This window comes from Mandrillus leucophaeus, unplaced genomic scaffold, assembly GCF_000951045.1.
Source record: "Mandrillus leucophaeus isolate KB7577 unplaced genomic scaffold, Mleu.le_1.0 Scaffold174, whole genome shotgun sequence".
Taxonomy (NCBI): Eukaryota; Metazoa; Chordata; class Mammalia; order Primates; family Cercopithecidae; genus Mandrillus; species Mandrillus leucophaeus.
In genome coordinates, this window is record NW_012101743.1 from 4,176,131 (window position 1) to 4,195,794 (window position 19,664).

Genomic DNA, 19,664 nt, shown 5'->3' on the forward strand with positions numbered 1-19,664 from the left:
ACCTAGAATTAATTATATATTTATATATATTTGTTTTATTGCAGATAATTCTGAAAATAAGTATTATTAAAGTTTTACAGTAGGCTTGACATGGTGGCTTATACTTATAATCTCAGCATTTTGGGAGGCCAAAGCACAAGAACAGCTTGAGCCCAGGAATTCAAGACCAGTCTGGGCAACATAGTGAGACCCTTCTGTACAAAAAATTTAAAAATTAGCGAGGTGTGGTGGTGTGCACCTGTAGTCCCAGTTACTCGAGAGGCTGGGGCAGGAGGATCACTTGAGCCGGGAAGGTCAAGGCTGCAGTGAGCCATGATCATGCCACTGCACTCTAGCCTGGGTGACAGAGTGAGACCCCACATCAGAAAGAAAGAAAGAGAGAAAGAAAGCAAATAAATCAATAAATAAAGTTCTATAATACTTTAGAAAGGGACCTTCTATATTATATAATCTTTCCCTTTGAAGATCACATCTGCAATAATTTAGGTATTGCCTAGAAAATTATTTTTAGTGTTCCTTCTGATTCTAATTCTATGAGTTCCAGTCCTTTAAGCATTTCCCAAGGGTATCTATAAGAATACACTTCAGATAATAATGCTTTATCACCTTGTCACAAATTACAGGTTTACCTGTGAAGCACATTGCCTCAACTCAACCTAAACACAGAAATAGATGAGAGGGAAGAAGAAACTTATGAGCAACACCAAAGAGAAAAGAAATAAGAAAAAAAAAAAAAAAAGCATTAATATTTCACATAGTATTGGATATAGAAAAATTAACGAAACCAAACTACACTGGCATCTTCATTTTTTAAAAATCGCTGTGTAATACTATTATCTGGAATGCAATCTGCTCCTGGGTTGAGGAAAAAAATCAAAATATAAATGTATTATCTGTTTTAACACTGAACTCTTCTATTAATAGGAAATTAGCACCCCATGAATAAAATTTAAAGAAAACAATTAGCATGCTAAAATCCATGAGCAAAATGTTTTAATTCTTAGGTATGTTAGACTCCCTTTAGTTCCTTCTAAAAAAAAAAGTACCTTACCTATCTGTCCTTTGGAGGACATTAATTTTTTTTTGTATTATAACGTTTGTCATTTATTGTTTTAATTTTTGCTGTTACTCATAAACTAAAAAAAGAAAACTAAGAGAGGTTCAATTTCCCCAAAGTTTAGCTGCTTTCATCTATAAAAATCCTTATAAAAGAAATATATTTGATTTCATTGCTTGAATAAATTGTTTTTACTTCTTTATTCAGGGAAAAGGTATTATAAGTATACAGAGTTAGACTCAGAGGGTTTCCCATTTCAAGAGCAGGCAATCTAAAAGTAAACATATGTCTAATGGTCCTTGGAATATGAGTATAGGGACCAAGGATGCCTGTCAGACTATAAAGACACACAGTCTTAGTGGTGTGAGGCACAAAATTAAGGCCCAATATTGTGGACTACCTTGGCAATTGGGGAAACCAGGAGGGCTCCCAATAGCCTAACTGTGAATTCCCCTCTCCATTCTGCTCCTGCAAATAAGGTCCCCTAGCCAAATGACCCCGCTTCTCAAAGAGACCAGACGCAGTTCCATCTTATCTCTGGGTAGCAGATTTTAGTACACTGTCAGCCTGTGGAATTATTCAAACAAGCCAATTATATCCTTCCAAGGGGAAGCAGGTATTACCTCAATTTCTTGATACCACAAAGTCTACCTCCCACAGCCCCTGATTATTCACTGTCTTACTAACAGCAACCTAGGTGTGGCCTTTCGTGGCACACTGTGTTCTCTCCCATTCCAGCTGTGAATATATGTGATTAATAAACCGCTGTTGATCTCATCTGTCCTGTGTTCAGCTACTCCATAACACAAAGGGTGGGAATCCTTCCCTCATCAACCTGGTGAAGAGCAGATGATTGTAACAGTCCCTGCTGCTACCTGGTTTTATCTGTGCCTTAAGATAAATTATTTATCTTCTATGTGCACAAATGCAAATTTTACCCAAGTTGTTCTTACATCTTTTGGTTAGGATTCTAAAATAATAAGTTTTTTTGATTGACACAAACTGGGAGGACCTTTCTATCCCAAAGGCAGGAGGGTTCCTCAGAGGAAAAGTGCAGTAGTTTCACTCACCTCTCCCACATGGGCAAAAAATGTGTATCTCTAACCTAACTCAGGACTGTTTTTACTGCTTCTGCTCCCAGGCATGAAACCCTAATAGCCAACACCTGTGAAATGTTTATTATGTTCAAGGCACTAAATCATTACAATAACCCTAAAAACGTCAGTACTATTTGTATCCCCCTTTTACAGCTGAAAAAAAAATGAAGCTTGGAGAGGTTACCAAGGTCACACAGGTATTAAGTGGCAAAGTAAGGCTTACAAACTCAGAAAGTCTCAATCCAGAAGCAGTCCTTCTCATCACTATGCTTTATTATATCCCACTAATGGAAGAAAAAGACTAATTAAGACATCTCCCAACTGCTGGAATTTCAATCTATCCCTCAATACCTGCAACGTTTTTAAATTTCTCATTTTTTAACTGTAGTGCATGTAAGGCACTCAGTATAGTACCTGAAACACTCAATAAACATTTGATATGAGTACTTACACAGCAATAATTATAACTATTTTCCTTCTCAAACCATCTACTTCACACTCCAATAGTCACTCTCATTAGAGGAAAACTCATCTCACTCTCCTCTCATTCTTCAGGGTCAAGATTGAGACCACTTAAGACATTCCTCAAGGTAAATCTGCAGTTTAGCACATCACTTTGCCTACATTCATCCAATTATCTCGTCTCAGAGGAAGGTATTCTCCTTTCCAATTTAAACCCTTAAGCTCAACCCTTTCCAACTCCCTACAAGGAATTTCCACTTACTTAGTCTGTTAGGATCTCAAGCCGATAATTCACTCAACACACAACACATTCAGTAGGTTGAGCCCCTACTAAGTGCCAGGCATTGCAAATTCTGTAATGAATAAAATAGGGGTCCTGGTTTTCCACGAGCTCAGTCTAGTGGAGAATAAAAATATGTTCACGAATGATAACACAAAACAAATGCTATACGTAGGTCTGTGACCCTTAGCCGTGTCTGCCCTGAGATGAGAGGCGAAAGAGGGTGGAGGGAGACCGGGACACCCTACAAAGAGGCCCAAGGATGAGTGAGAATGTAAAAGAGGAGAAGGGCGAAAAAGGAGCTGTCGTGGATAGATTGCGGAAAAGGATGAAAATGGGCGCAGTGAAAGTAGAAGGAGCGAAATGCAAATGGTCAGAAGCGGGCTGAAAGATGAAGCGGACTCGCTGAAGGCAAGCGGGCCTCTTAGAGCGAAGGTGCGGCCATGATATCACTCACCTCTGCCACGGGCTCACCTCCCTGTCCTCGTCCCGCAGGAGCGTGAGTAGTTGCCGCAATAGGCGCACGAGGAGGCAGAAGCGAAAGTCATGCCCCGCGGCGCAGAGAGCCACTCTTGAGAATGGGACCACAAGTGGGAGCAGCAGGGCTGGTTTTGGGAGCCTTGACTGAGCCCATTCCATTCCCCAGTCAGAGAGCAAGCGTTCCAGCGAGAGCTGCTCCCCAGCGGGGAATGGGAGGCTTTGCTGGCCTTGGGGCTCTTGGACGAACTGCAACACATCCTCCCCGGAGCCCGAGGCCTCCCTCTCGGCACTACAGAACAGGACATTGGAGCTACTGCAGCTTCGAAAACGGCACATTCTCAGGAGCCTCAGCAGTATCCGTTGTCTTTGCTCCAAAAACCAAGCCCGCGCAACCGCTGGGAGCAAAGGAAACCATGGGAACCATTGCGAGTACGTTGGCAAAACATTTCCCCAGGTCTGTGTGGCCAAGGTGAAGAGGTGTGTGTCTTGGTGTAAATAAACCTCCACTGCAACCGATTTCGCTCATTCTTTGGTTCCGCGTTGAGGCTCGCCAGGGTCTAAATCCGCATGGAGACCACGTCTTCCTTAGGCTCCTACTTGAAAAAACTGAAGGGCAGGACGACAGGCCACTGGAGACATTTCACAGAATGGTCATATCAGCAACATAGTCAATTCTGTTCTTGTATAGGTGCTTTCCGTGAGTGTGTGTATTACATGCTCTATAACATTGGGTGCACTCTGTGTCGTGTGTATAAATTATGTACATTTGGTTATGTGTGTATATATGTACATATATAATAAATAGGACTGGCTCAAACAGATTCACATATTTTTCCAGTCTATTTGAATTAAAAGAAAAATCTGAGATGGGAAGAAAAGGGACAAAGTATTCAAAGTATTTCGTACACAACTTAAAGTGTGTTTATTTCAGTGTTGTCAGATTTATTAATAGCAAAAAGAAATATACAGTAGGCCCACTTATCTTTGAATTTCAAATAAAGAATAATGTTTTAGTATAAGTATGTTCCATACAATAATACAATAGAAAGTGACTACTTTCTATTAAAGATGAGGTGATAGCCAATGTTGTACTTCTTCCTTCCTCTCCCACTACTTCTAAAATTTGTTTCTTATATTCTTTTTTGTTTGCTTGTTTTGTTTTGTTTTGTTTTGAGACGGAGTCTCACTCTGTCACCCAGGCTGGAATGCAATGGTGCGATCTCAGCTCACTGCAACCTCCACCTCCTGGGTTCAAGTGATTCTCCTGCCTCAGCCTCCCAAGTCGCTGGGATTACAGGTGCCCGCCACCAAACTTGGCTAATTTGTGTATTTTTTAGTAGAGATGGGGTTTCATCACGTTGGCCCAGCTGGTCTCGAACTCCTGACCTCAGGTGATCCTCCCACCTCAGCCTCCCAAAGTGCTGGGATTACATGCATGAGCCACTGCCCCCAGCCTTGTTCCTTATATTCTAAGGCTTTTTGCTTGCTGTTTGAGAAAGGGAAGTGGGAGCAGCTCCTGATATCCACAAACTGACCTCGCACTTACAATTAGGCATGTTCTTCTCTTGTTGAACATAAACTCACAAAACGCCAACCCAAGACAAGATCACTGGGAGCCTGACCAAGTGAGACAAAACAAGACCACTTCATAAGCTTGTGCAAGCGCAGACAAAAACAAGTTCACTGTGACACCCAGAAAACACCAAACACCCCCTCTTGGCCAAGACAGGTCACTGCTACTTAGCCAGTTAATGTACATCTTTATCCTCCCTCTAGTCTGCCCTCCCTATAAATAAGATTTATTGAAATGTGCAATCATACAATTGCCCCTGCTTTCTGATGGATCTGAGATGGAACTCCTGCTTCCTAGACCTTCCCCCAAATTGTCCAAATTCTATAATAGGTTCGTTCTAACAACTTCTTACTAAAACACATCATAGTTACCTATAGTGTGTGTTGTCCCTCCCTGGACTAAGAGTAATAAATCCAATTTGTCAACTATGGGTATGTTTCTGGTAGTCTGTGGTTGAAGGGCATTGACACATTCCACTGCCTAAAATGTTCTTCCCCAGATATTTATATGGCCCTTTACCTTAGTTCATTCCATTCTTTGCCCATACATCATCTTTTCAGAGAGGCTGTCCCTGACCACACAATTTACAATAACACCCTCATCATCCTCTATCCCTTTACTCTATTTTTCTTCATAGCACTTACTACTTTCTGATATTGTATTATATATTTAGATTATATATACACAAATGTTGATTGTATGTCTCTTCCATTATAATGTAAGTTCCATGAAGACCAATATTTCAACTTGATAATAATTATATCCACAGTGCCTACAACATTGCCTGGCACAAAGTAAGCACCAAATGATATATATTTAATATGTATTGAAAAAATGAATGAAGTTTACAGTGTTGGGGTTTATAAGTTTCATTGTCACATAGTCATAATCAATCTGTTGTTTGGGCTTAGTCTTCCACTTAAATAAATTGGCTTACTGCAAAATCTCCATTCTTAATTCTTTATTTGGACTCATTTCTTATTTGATTTGACTTCATATATTGCCAAGTAATTTTTCACAAATGACTCATGGGTAGTATATTCCCTCAATTTTGTTCAAGTTTGGAATAAGCCGTCTGTTGCTTTCTTTGGTAGATTGTATTATTGTTAGCAATTATCAACTCCTCCTTTTCCAGTAGGAGAGTTATATATCCCTATCCAATTGACTTTGGAAAGTTTTAAGAAAAAAGGGCAATAGGCAGTATTAGACAGGTCACTTAAAGAGAGAGTTGTTGGGATGAAACAGAAAAGGGGATAGTGGTGAAAAAGCAACATATATTTGGCACTTATTGGGTTCCAGACACTCATTCATTCAGCATTAAGCAACCATCTCCATCTACAATTTGTTGGGCCAAGGGATGCTTCACAAATAAGTTAATACTTGAGATGGGTTTTTATGGAAGACCAGGCACTTACCAGGAATTAACCAGACAACACGTTAAGCGAGATGTGGCTATGAAGGAAATGACTATTCCAAGCTCAGGGCTCCAGGCTCAGACTTGAAGGCAGTAAATTGCATGGCATATTCTGGAAACTGTGAGCAGTTTGACACTATGCGTAGTTAATTCATTTAATCCTCAAAGTGACTCTGTGGGAAGGTATTATTATCCCTATTTTACAGATGAAGAATCAGGCTCAAGATCAAAGAGCTAGTAAGTGGCAGTATCAGAATTCCAATCCACTCACATCTTCTCCTTAAGATTTTGTTTCTTCCACTCTACCTTACTAGGGTTTCTGCAGATCCCATGGAGTGACCTTACCAAATCTGTATCCATAAGCATAACATATAGGAAGGGCTCTAAGACTGAATGAGTGTCACTTTATCTTTTGTCATCAATTAATATATATTAAGCACCCACAAGATTGGTGGCATTTTAACACAGGACAGGACAGTTACTACCCTCATGGAATTCATAATCAAATTCAAAAGGCAAGCAAACACTGACAATATGGCTATAAAACCTAACTCATTCCATTTTCAGCCAATGAAACCTTTCTAGAATGTGAAACAATTGATACCTCCAAATCCATTTGATATAGGTTGTTCTCTGACCTCAGGTGATCCTCCCACCTAAGCCTCCCAAAATGAGTTGTTGTTGTTTGAAGTAGGGTTCAAACTACTGAGTTGTTTGAAGTAGGGTTAAGCCCTCCAGATTAAAAACAAAAGTAAAAGTAAAATAACTAGTTGAGAAATAGAAAATTAATTAAACTTTCCGGTGATCCTGTCCCAAAGATGATTATTAAGGCCACTCAGGCTTCTTGGTCTGTTCTGCTTTCCTACAAATAAAATTCCTTTCCTGACCATTGGATCCCCTTTCATTATAGGTAGCTTTTAAACTTGTTTAGTTTTAGCTTGGTTAGGGGGTGAGAGATACAGCAAGAAGGGAAGAGAAGGTTTGCTGTGCTTTGAATGAACAGGTTTCATCATATGTCAGTTGGTCTTCCAAACTTTTAAAACACTTTCAGGAAAGTGACAAAGGCAAGGTAATTCTGTTGCCAGCCTCAGTGATGTAAATGCTGGTGCAAAATAAATTGTATTGTGCCTTCCAATTTACTGACAGGTGACCAACAAACATGACATCTAGAGTGGCATCTATTGCCACTGTAATCTGTATTTCAAAGATACGTCTTATTTTAGTTTACATCAATGAAGCCCCTGAAAGATAAATAGATCCTAAACTTTCAAGAAATACCTGGTTCTAATTACTAAGATTTTTTTTTTTTTTTTACTACTAAGTTTTGGGGAGGATAACTCAGAAAAAATGGTTATTAAGTACTCAGTTGCCAGGAAAAATACTAATCTGCCTTAGTTTACTTTACAACAGCATACTTCTATTTGCCGTGAAATATCTTTATAGTAAATAATGAAACTTTCATAATGTTAAGTCCTAATAAAAAATCAATAATGCAATAATTCCCACATAGTTTGCTTTCCCACAATACAAAATCTTGGAGAAGAGCTTAAGGAATTGCATATTTCCATGTGAAATACAGCTATATTATACCACTTTGATGTTTTATTATATCATGTGGCTTTACTTTATTGAGGAGGATGAAGAATAGATTAGGGATGGGTAGATGATGACATCCATGTCTGATTTCCTGTCAGAGAAAATTAGATATGGTTAGATCTGTTTTCAGTCTAATATCCTGACGGACATTTTCAGCAAAATTTTTTTTAGGAAAGAAGCACAGGAATTCTAATGCAAGGTATTAATAGGTACAAATTTAAGATTTTTGGAAATGAATGCAGTATTATCCTATAAATATCTTTTTAAAAAGATAAGGAAGGTAGTGAATGGCCTTAATTATGGCAGAAAAAAGTTACTATTTGGTTCCTTGGTTGAAGATATGATCAATAACCAGCCTAAAAGGGAAATATTTTGCTCTCCAAACACCCATCCTGTTGTTTCATTCATTATGGTACTCAGTTGGAAGGGTATTAGCAGAGGATTTTAAAAAATTATGTAACTCACAATGTATTTTTACAGTCATTAATCACTGAACACTTACTATGTGTCAGACACTAAAGCCCTCTGAAGATGAAATGCTATGGAAATAGTAATAATAAAAAATTAAAATAGTAATAATAAAAAATTAAAAATGCAAGTGTTAATATTATTAATCTTTCAAGATACAGGTCAAATGACAGCACTCGATTTGCTATTCTCTTCTCTGCTTCTACACCTTGTACAAATATTTTTGTACATGTTTGTGTACCTACCTACTGAGCTCCCTAAAGAGGTAGAGACCTTTGGGTTATTCATTTTTGTATTCTCGAGAGCCTAACATAGGGTTTTTGCTACAGATCAAGCAAGGGGTTAGTAAATGCTAGTTGAAATGAGGGAATTAACACAGTACTGCATCATTTAGTATTCAATTAAGAAGACAGTTGTCCAAACACTAAATTTCTTTCTTAAAAGTAGTTAATGTAATGTAGTTGCTGCCTTGTTATCCCAGAACTTGAATTACCATAAGAAGTTGTTAATTCATATTTGATTGTATGTATTCTATTTCAAGATGGTTTATCATCTAGCAAACAGTCTAATAGAGCAGATTCAAATTTGCAAAAGAAATGAAACCTGTATAGTCTCTAAAAGTTTGTAGGCCCTAGAAGTTCACATTGAATTTCGATGAAAACGACTCGCGTCCCTTCCATCCAATTGCTTGCGACTGCCTGACAGATCTTTCCCTTTCCTTTTTTCCCACCCTTTCGCCCTCCGGAAATAGCCGAACACACAAGAGCTTCCCAGTCTTCCTCCGCCCCCTTGCGGAAAGAGCCGAAGGCAGAGCACGGCGCCGAGGTGGAGCCGCCTCAAGCTCGGGCCCTTCCGGACCACCCCGGCCTGCGCTCGGAAGAGGAGGGCGCCTTTGACTTGAGCGCTTCGCCCCCGCGCTGTGCCCTCTGTCGGCGGCGTGGGGCAGCTGTAGCAGCGTTGGCGGCAGGAGGCGGCGGCCGCGTCGACGTCGACCCAGACTGGAGCGACGTTTAAAGAAGGGGCAGAATCGCCGGGGAGTGCGGCTTCTTCTTGTTGGGGGACTCCCAGCCTTCCGCGCGTCCCGAGGTGGAGAAGCGGCGGCGCCGCGAAGCAGGTGAGGACCCGGCCCCAATCCGGGAGGGGGCGAAGGAGCGCGCTTGCCTTCTCCGTCCCTGGGCCGCGCCTGCGTTTGCATTCGCCTCACTTGAACCAGGAAGCGGCAGAGTCGGAGGCTCTGCTCCTCCGGCTCTTTCTTTGTGTGGGCCGGGGAGTGAAGGAGGGGACGAGCAGCGAGGGCGGCGGCGCGGTCCCCTTCGCCGTTAGGGGCCGAGGGGCTGCCGGTGCCCTGGGTAGGCCCCGGGGCGTGGGGAGCCCATCACAGAGACCCACTTGGCTTTTCCCTCGCCCCTCTCCCTGCTTTTTTGTGCCTCTTTTACTACCGCAGCCCCTACTTTGATTTAGAGCTTTTCTGCCGGGCCCATCCTCCCCTTCCGTCCCCTTCCCGGGGCACAACAATGCCGCCTGCTTCGCTTCATCCCCCCCAACACCCCACCCTGCCTTTCACCACCTTCTACTTTCCCTGGTACCCCATATTCCTCCCGCCTTCACTCTGCTGTTTGTACCTCCATCTGTATTTGCAAGAAGCTTGCTTTGCACGTGAATTGGGGTTAAAAACCTCGGTTGCAGCTGGCAGGGTCCATATGGGGAAGAGGGAGGTGGAGGAAGGGAGATGAGGTTCAGCTGCCGCAGGGAGCCGCGTGTCGGTTTGTTTCACTCCCTCGCGGATGGCTTTTATCTCTTTTCCACCGTCACCAGCTCCTCCAAACCGGCCCTTGGTCAAGGGTTTCACAGTGATGTGGAATGATTTTTCCACAGTCGAATAGCAGATCTTCGGGGTGGGTTCAGACCGACTTGTGCTGTCCCTGGGCCCACCCTGACGGGGAGGAGGGGGACACATAAACGAAACGAAACCGAGTCCCAGTGTCACCTGGACACGTACATTTGACGCATTCCCATATTGGAAGAACCCGTGTGCAACTGACAAAAATTGCGTGCCATTTTCAGAAAACCTGTCTTTCCACTTAAAATCGACTTCTGTGGAAATGCCCGTATTTCGGAAGCCCTGGTTTTTGGCAAACTGTCCAAAGGTCACCCTTTCTGATGATGAATACCTTTATGGTAACCTGAAATTCCTTGGTACTGTTAACATGCAACACCTTCTAATAATGTTTTAAATCTTTGATTTTTAGACTTTTTGCCTGCTGTTTGTTCTTAAGGTATCATTTTGAAAAATTTAGAAGGTATTTGAGACAGAATTGCCCTCCACGTGTATGTAACTTAAGCATTGTGACATCTATACCTTTTTGGTAACTTCAAAGGGAGAGAATATTAATAAAAATATTTCTTCACTAAAATTACTTGTCAACTAATTGTTAATATATAATATCCATGTATTAAAATATATCCATATATAATCATATGTATGGATATTATATGTATATTTAATATATGGATTTTTTTAAACTTTGGCCTCTGTTACTGGAAATATCTTCTGCAAAGTGCAAAAAATGATGTTTTGCTAGTGCTACACAACAATGCATTCTGAACATCATCCCCTTTTTCTAGCGTAATCTATTCCAGTAAGTTAATGTTTTCATTTTCACTAACTCATTTGGTGTGAAAAAGTTCTCATACCAATGCACATAATTCTTTACCAACAAAAATGAAATGTTTCGTGTTTTCTTGGAAGTGGGCATTTAGAAATGGTAAACTTTCCTTTTCCTTTGTCATATTTTTTCATGATAGTGTCTGTTGACTTCACTTGGCACTGTTTAACATTCCACCTCTGGAAATTGTAAAGATGGAGAGATGAGGGGAAGGGACAAGGGGATGAAGAAAGAGGAAAGGGTAAGAAAGATGTTTAATAGTTTATCAAGATGAGGCACCCCAATTTAAATAACAGAAAAATAATGGGACGTTGGGAGGTAATAATTGTCAGTGTTTATAAATGTCATTGGCTCCAGGGTGTAGATTCTGCATATATTCTTAAAGATTAGTTAAGAGTGTGAATTTCAGACACAGTATTGCACGCACTGAGCTTTTCTGACATTTAAATCATTTACAGAGAAGTAACTTCTGTGTGTTCATGATGATTTTCCTTAATTTTGACAGTTAAAAATCAACTCTTACCTCTTCTTGGAGAGAAAACCCAAAATTGGGACTAAGAAAATTAATTCTAATCTTTAAAAATCACTTAGTGGAGATGCATGTATCTAATATTCAAAAGAAGGTGACTATGGAGATTACTGTTCAAGTCTCTCTAACAGTGTAAAACTTGCTCAACTCAGGAGCAAGCCATGAGATTTGACACTTGTTCCAAAAGCCAACCTGTATGAACAATTTCTGTAAAAGCCAAAAAATTATGCCAAACTTTGGTTAAAACTTGAATAAACTAATGATGCTGCAGCTTAAATTCTAAATGATAAGTACTTTTGTTTTTTCTCTCTAATCTTTCCCATCCCCTCCTCTCTTTCTCTTAAAGGCATGGAGAGTAGAAAACTGATTTCTGCTACAGACATTCAGTACTCTGGCAGTCTGCTGAACTCCTTGAATGAGCAACGTGGCCATGGACTCTTTTGTGATGTTACCGTTATTGTGGAAGACCGAAAATTCCGGGCCCACAAGAATATTCTTTCAGCTTCTAGTACCTACTTCCATCAGCTCTTCTCTGTTGCTGGGCAAGTTGTTGAACTGAGCTTTATAAGAGCAGAGATCTTTGCAGAAATTCTCAATTATATCTATAGTTCTAAAATTGTTCGTGTTAGATCAGATTTGCTTGATGAGTTAATTAAATCAGGGCAGTTATTAGGAGTGAAATTTATAGCAGAGCTTGGTGTCCCATTGTCACAGGTTAAAAGCATCTCAGGTACAGCTCAGGATGGTAATACTGAACCTTTACCTCCTGATTCTGGTGACAAGAACCTTGTAATACAGAAGTCAAAAGATGAAGCCCAAGATAACGGGGCTACTATAATGCCTATTATAACAGAGTCTTTTTCATTATCTGCCGAAGATTATGAAATGAAAAAGATCATTGTTACCGATTCTGATGATGATGATGATGATGATGTCATTTTTTGCTCCGAGATTCTGCCCACAAAGGAGACTTTGCCAAGTAATAACACAGTGGCACAGGTCCAGTCTAACCCAGGCCCTGTTGCTATTTCAGATGTTGCACCTAGTGCTAGCAATAACTCTCCCCCTTTAACAAATATCACACCTACTCAGAAACTTCCTACTCCTGTGAATCAGGCAACTCTGAGCCAAACACAAGGAAGTGAAAAATTGTTGGTATCTTCAGCTCCAACACATCTGACTCCTAATATTATTTTGTTAAATCAGACACCACTTTCTACACCACCAAATGTCAGTTCTTCACTTCCAAATCATATACCTTCTTCAATCAATTTACTTGTGCAGAATCAGCAGACACCAAACAGTGCTATTTTAACAGGAAACAAGGCCAATGAAGAGGAGGAGGAGGAAATTATAGATGATGATGATGACACTATTAGCTCCAGTCCTGACTCGGCCGTCAGTAATACATCTTTGGTCCCACAGGCTGATACCTCCCAAAATACCAGTTTTGATGGATCATTAATACAGAAGATGCAGATTCCTACACTTCTTCAAGAACCACTTTCCAATTCCTTAAAAATTTCAGATGTAATTACTAGAAATACCAATGATCCAGGCTTAGGATCAAAACATCTAATGGAGGGTCAGAAGATCATTACTTTAGATACAGCTACTGAAATTGAAGGCTTATCGACTGGTTGCAAGGTTTATGCAAATATCGGTGAAGATACTTATGATATAGTGATCCCTGTCAAAGATGACCCTGATGAAGGGGAGGCCAGACTTGAGAATGAAATACCAAAAACGTCTGGCAGCGAGATGGCAAACAAACGTATGAAAGTAAAACATGATGATCACTATGAGTTAATAGTAGATGGAAGGGTCTATTATATCTGTATTGTATGCAAAAGGTCATATGTCTGTCTGACAAGCTTGCGGAGACATTTTAACATTCATTCTTGGGAGAAGAAGTATCCGTGCCGTTACTGTGAGAAGGTATTTCCTCTTGCAGAATATCGCACAAAGCATGAAATTCATCACACAGGGGAGCGAAGGTATCAGTGTTTGGCCTGTGGCAAATCTTTCATCAACTATCAGTTTATGTCTTCACATATAAAGTCAGTTCATAGTCAAGATCCTTCTGGGGACTCAAAGCTTTATCGTTTACATCCATGCAGGTCTTTACAAATTAGACAATATGCATATCTTTCTGATAGATCAAGCACTATGCCTGCAATGAAGGGTGATGGTATTGGGTATAAGGTTGACACTGGAAAAGAACCTCCAGTAGGGACCACTACATCTACTCAGAACAAGCCAATGACCTGGGAAGATATTTTTATTCAGCAGGAAAATGATTCAATTTTTAAACAAAATGTAACAGATGGCAGTACTGAGTTTGAATTTATAATACCAGAATCTTACTAAACTCCTTTGAAATACTAGAAAGTTGTGTTTTGGATGATGGGGCAGGGGTTTCAGAAGATCTGTAAAACAAGGTGCAAATAAGTTAATTTGATCTGCCACATTATCTGAAAGAAGTGTAGTGGGATTTTTGTTCATAATTTTTAGAAGCAAATTTTTCTGAAAGTTTTGGCTAGAGGTGAGACCCCCTCCCCAAGTATCTGTTTATATAGTTAGTTTTCAGCTCATTTAAAAGGCAAAAATTAAAAGCTTGGAGAGATAGTTTTCTGAATAGAATTTGAAGCAGTCTGAATGTTCTTTGAAAATAACTGGAGTTATTAGCATACCCTAGTACGTCTTACAACTTTCCCCTTCCATGTTAGCACTTTACTGCTGAATTCTCAATTTTCTTAACATTGAGACAATAAATGTGTGTTTTGTCTTGTATATGGCATAAAGAGTAAAGTTTTAGAGTTGTTCTGGAAAATGTCAGAATAAGTCTCTGCTTGGGTTGTGTAATCTGCTAGTCCAAGCGGACAGCAACCTCCTGCTACCCTCTCTCCATGAAAATAGCCATGCAGACAAGTCTCTCATCTGAAGAACAAATTAGATTTAGCTAATCAGAATTAATCCTTGCTTTCATTGCCATAGTCTGTAAAAGACTTTGGTGGCTAGACCACTTTATACCTTTGCAATGTGGTCTCTGGGGGCAAAAAACTAACGAAAAAAAAAAAAATCTCTGTAATGGCGGATAGGAGGAGATGAAAAGTTCTGTTGCATGTATTTTTAATTCTCTGGCTACCACATTGTAGAGAATGGAATGAAGATTTCCTTTTTGCTTCTTATGGTTAAAAATATTCCCATGAAAATTTTCAAATTTTGAATCTGAAAGCCACCAAATGAATCTTTATGTATAAATCCTTGTAAATGATAGATTCCATGGGTGAGACTTTACATATTTTGGGTGGGAGGCTACTGGCATATATTTTTAAATGTTCATATTATGTAGAATCTCCAATAGGAAGTCTTTATTTGAAATAGTTGAATCAGTGATCTAGTATTTTCCTTTCAGCAAGATTTGTTAGGTTTTTACCCCTTCTAAAATAAGTTTTATTCCATCTGCAAATTGCTGCAATATTATAGCAATCAGAAACTACATAAGGAATGTTATATAGGCTTGTCAGTTCCCATTTTTCTTGACAACAATAAATACCACTTTTCTCCTTTTTAAAATGACACATATTTAAACACTTAGAAAATAAAGTTAACACTTACTGAAGTGCTAGTACTAAACTGTGCTAGTACTAAAAGGAAGCAGGTTGGAACATACATATAGCCTAGCATTTATAACAGAATTGTTGAACGTCTGTAAATGATTTTTTGTTTTTTTGCAAAGGAAAAAATTGATACTGGAAAAGATTGTTGTGCATAGTTATTAGTCATTTGTAACCTTGCTTAAGTATTTCTTAGTCCAACATAGATATTTTCTTTCTCCTTACCATGTATTTTAAAAAATAGCCTATTTCTTGACTTTGAACTTAAAGCTTTAATCATAATTTCTCATGTATACATCGTTCTTCTGATGGTAAGCTGGATTTGAAGGTAGTGGTTTCAGTGTTTCTTAAGTTGGTAGCTGAGGGTATCAGGCATCAGTACATGCAATAATACAAGAAAAAAAATCCTGTGCTTGCCAAGGGGTAGAGTGATGTGCATTTATCTGTTTTCTGTTCTGTAAGTCTAGACCTTCAAACCATTTGTAAACTAACCCCTGGGAAATTTGAAATTACCTTATAACTTAAGACTCTGTGATCTCTGGAATCACCATATCTGTTTCTTTTTTGTGTAGATATTGATAACATCACTCTTTGACTATAGTGTGCACTCTGAAATGTTCTCAGTGAAAATTTGTTTGAGTTTCATTAATGCTATTTCACCAGTTAGACATAATTACTTCTACCAATGTGAATGATACGGGTGCCGGCAGAGCTTCCAGATCTTTCAGACTCAACTGCTAGGTCAATTAGTTTGTCATAATAAAACTTGGCAGTTTCTACAAGCCTATTATGACAAACCAGGAACTAATTCTATAATGGAAAACTATGTGTTCTGAATAATAGGGATGTAATTATTTGCTGCTGCTGTGCTCTGTAAATTCTGAATATGACATTTAAACTGTGCCTACTAAAGGTATCTTCTGGAGTTTTTTGGGAGGAGAGAAACTGGAAAATTAAATTGTATTTTTGCCAGAAGACTCTTACTTGCATGTGTCTCAGGGTCTTCAGTTTTTCTATAAGTTTCCATATCCAAAGTTCGCAGTTCATGTGAAATACTTCTTTGGGGCAGAAGTCCTTCATTCCTGGTATTTATTGGATTGGAAATCTGTAGCAAGATGCTGTTTAAAATTATCATGTGGTTTTTCTATCTTATACTTAGCTCTCTGGCTCTTGAACTTCCTTTTCGTCTTTGAAGTTAGCTTCAGATTTGCTCCTATGCTAAATTACCTGTAAATATTCTGGATAGGAACTACTTGAAATAGTAATTTGTTAAGAGATACGACAAAATGAAAATGCTTAAACTACAGAAATTTTAAAATGCCATAACAATCTTGCAAGACTAACTTTAAAATATACTTTAAATGATTATTATGATTTTGGTGGTAACGATCCCCCACACACAACTACTATGAAGAAATAATGCCACATTTTTCCCCATTGTACCAAAAAGATAAAAAATGGTAAACATTGATCAAGGTATTTTGTATTGTCAAGGCATGCATATTCTAAAGAATTAAATGCTAACTTAACAGCACTGGCTTTCTGGCTGGTCAACCATATGAAACCTTGTTCATTCCTCCCAGTACTGTAATGTTCACACTTGTACAATCTTCCCTGTCATGACTTTAAGTTCTACTTTTCATTAACCATGGCCTGATATTAGTTCTTAGAGCTTCTTGTGGCAAAAATAAAATGATTTAATTCTGATGTTTGAGTGCGTGTTTTACAAGATTGTCTTTCAGAAATTATATGGGTTTTTACATTTTTCAATTTTTGCAGCAGGAGACTGGAGCTGTATTTCTGATGACAGCATGGCAGAATTTCCCATTAGGTTTTATATGTTGGTTAATCATGTCCCCTTTTATCTTGAACCCTAATAGTCAAAAGTGAGTCAGCTGCTGTCAGTTGCTTTAGAGCATTTGCTGTACTTTTATAGCTACCTTGACACAAGTGGATAAGGAGGAGGATAGTTTTATTCATTTGAAACATCACAAAAGCAGTCTGAGTTTTCAACATGGCAGTGATACAGATTTTAAGCAACATCCAGTTTATACAGGTTCTGGATTAATATTTTAATGTTTCATGCCCAGTTCAATACTTTAAAGCAGAATTAGGAATAAAGCAGTAAATATTACAAAATGCAGTCAAGATACATATTGGAAATACAAATCCCTTCATTACAGCAAATGTTTTGCAAAAGAGTAAAGCAGCAAATAATTTTTCCAAGGTAACATGCACTTTATATAATTCAATGTAATAAAAGCTGCTCAAATTAAGTGTTACAAAATCTATACTGTTTCAGGTTATTTTGTAAAGTAAGAAAAATACATAGAAATGAGCCATAGAATCTTAACACTTTAAGAAATGTGATAAATGTAGGATATACTGTGTAATGGTGCCTTTAAAAAATTAAATATAGACATTCACTAAAGCAAATGGTCAAGTGTAAATGGCAAAAAAATTCATTGAGTATTACAAGTTGGTATTTGTTTAGTAAGTCAATTGGGTATTAGTCTCTTTGAAATCCAGTAGAATTTTAATATGCTCAGAACTGTAAAAAATCATAGTAATTTTGTATAACACAAAAGGATTATAGTTTTTTCAGATTCAAAATCTGGATAAGACAACATTCATGATGCTGAAAGTTAAACTGGATATCTTGCAAACATTTACTGTTAATAATGAGAGAGTGCACTTCTTGTGCCTTGATTCTTGATGGCTGGGTGTCTACAAGGTAGATGGGAGCACCAGCATTTGTCTGCTACCTCTAATCCATTAAGTTGGGAGGTAGCAGTATTGGCCGCAAATTTTTCTAGTGTGTGTTCTGTGTTTGGAGAACTGTCTAATTAGGTACCGTCCTGTAGCCCCTGTATTTTTTACGTTATAAAGTTTAGGATTATCAATCTTCCTTTAAATCAATTCTCAGGTTAACATAAGATCACAATGAAGGTGTTCATTCTGAAGTGAAGGCATGGGTGCAAAAGTGTTTTAAACTTATCAGGTTGATGGTTTAAAGCTATGTGTAATTAAAAGAACTGTACAAATAATCTACCACGGTGTGCCAGATGGATTTTAAATCTACCATAACACTTAAGTATTTGTCAAGTTGGCTATGTTTGAGGTTTTGCAGACTTGAAGCGGCATTGTAACACTTTCATAATCTTGAATGCTGTCATGACTGGTCTCAACAGAAAAAAGGACCAGTAAGACCAGTGGTATTAAAATACAGTCTTTTGGGGTGGGGTGCAGGATACGTGCGGATTGCTGGGGTTAAGCACAATATTTGAAGATTAAATAGTCACAAAGATTAGTAACAATTCATATCACGACCCAAGAACCTAATTTATAACATTTTTAAACTCTTAATTACAACCATAAGATTTATATCTCCTGTAGCAAATGTATTTTGTAATAATGCAACATGTAGTAGAACCACTGTCTCCTAAGTGATCTACTTAAAGCATCTCACATGTTGCTGTGTATTTCAGTGTTTCCGGAACAATACATCCTGTTCCCCACTACTCAAGATGCAAGAATATTGCACTTTTCCCTTTAGGAGGTACCAATAACAAAAGTTGAGCTGAGTGATCACAACAGCCATTTTTACAATACTCACAGAGAAGAAAGGAGTAAGAGATATGGGCAGCCTTTTTCAACATCCAGACACAAGCAAACAAAATCTTAGCCAGAACTCTCTGTATTGGAACTACTGTGTAGCCCCATCAGCTGGGAAATTGTCCTTAGGGACTGACTTTAGTGGTAGGGAAAGATAGGACCTATAAGCCGGGTGCTTCAACCTAGGTGCTGGGGTGGCAATCTGCCAAGGGCCTGAGGACAACACTTCTTTACATAAAGTGAAACAGATGGCAGCCACACTTCTGCTGAATACAGAGGTGGAGCATAGGGTAATGCAGGTCCAAACACGACAAGCTTCTTGCTGGGCTGGCTCCCCAGCCTTGCTTAGAGAGTGTGAGCTGCCCTTCTTCTGTGCTGGGTTCAGCCTAGCCACCCCTGCTCTGCACTAATAATGAATAAGCTTCATCCCTATCTTTCCCTAGCCTGGCAGGCCATTGTAAAACTTTATGCATAAAAGTCACACTTTAAATTTTGTACCCTACACACTTCCACTGAAGCAGAAATACAAAAGCCACAATAATCTCAATAGCCAGCAGGCATTCCTCTTTAGGGACTGTAAGGTGGTGGCTTTTCAAAAGGTGGATAGTAGGGTGGAGAGTAACGGGGCGGTGCACTTGAGGACCACATGTAGCTGGGTGAGGGAGAGGCAGACTGGGGCTCATCAGAAAGTCCAGAGGGAGGGGAGGATGGAAAGACACTGGAATGCTGTGTGATAAAAAGAAAACGTTAGTTTAGGCAGTGAGTTTGCAATTCCCTGAACAGTCATTACTATTTAAAAATGAATAT

At 39.0% G+C, this 19,664-nt stretch overlaps 3 protein-coding genes across 6 annotated transcripts in view; 1 reads left to right on the forward strand and 2 right to left on the reverse strand.

Moving 5' to 3' along the window:
* The window catches only part of LOC105537534 (putative uncharacterized protein CXorf42), a 26,376-nt gene extending 22,209 nt beyond the window's left edge, over window positions 1–4,167 (reverse strand). Inside the window, exon 1 of the mRNA XM_011977177.1 lies at window positions 3,354–4,167. Coding sequence (XP_011832567.1) covers window positions 3,354–3,712 — 359 coding nt within the window. The 5' untranslated portion in view covers window positions 3,713–4,167. The remainder of the gene's footprint in view (window positions 1–3,353) is intronic.
* Window positions 4,168–9,310: 5,143 nt separating this feature from the next.
* On the forward strand, window positions 9,311–16,949 carry ZBTB33 (zinc finger and BTB domain containing 33). Of its 2 annotated transcripts, XM_011977179.1 has the most exons (3): window positions 9,319–9,541; window positions 11,233–11,334; window positions 11,969–16,949. In XM_011977179.1, the coding sequence occupies exon 3, from the start codon at window positions 11,971–11,973 to the stop codon at window positions 13,990–13,992; it is 2,022 nt and encodes a 673-aa protein (XP_011832569.1). In that variant the 5' UTR covers window positions 9,319–9,541; window positions 11,233–11,334; window positions 11,969–11,970; the 3' UTR covers window positions 13,993–16,949. The 2 variants fall into 2 exon arrangements, with proteins under 2 accessions (XP_011832568.1, XP_011832569.1); XM_011977178.1 differs by lacking the exon at window positions 11,233–11,334 and having other exon boundaries at window positions 9,311–9,541.
* Window positions 16,950–17,203: 254 nt separating this feature from the next.
* The window catches only part of TMEM255A (transmembrane protein 255A), a 52,095-nt gene continuing 49,634 nt past the window's right edge, over window positions 17,204–19,664 (reverse strand). For all 3 annotated transcript variants that reach the window (XM_011977183.1, XM_011977181.1, XM_011977180.1), the window contains one exon: window positions 17,204–19,583. In XM_011977183.1, the coding sequence (XP_011832573.1) occupies window positions 19,425–19,583 (159 nt within the window). In that variant the 3' untranslated portion in view covers window positions 17,204–19,424. The remainder of the gene's footprint in view (window positions 19,584–19,664) is intronic.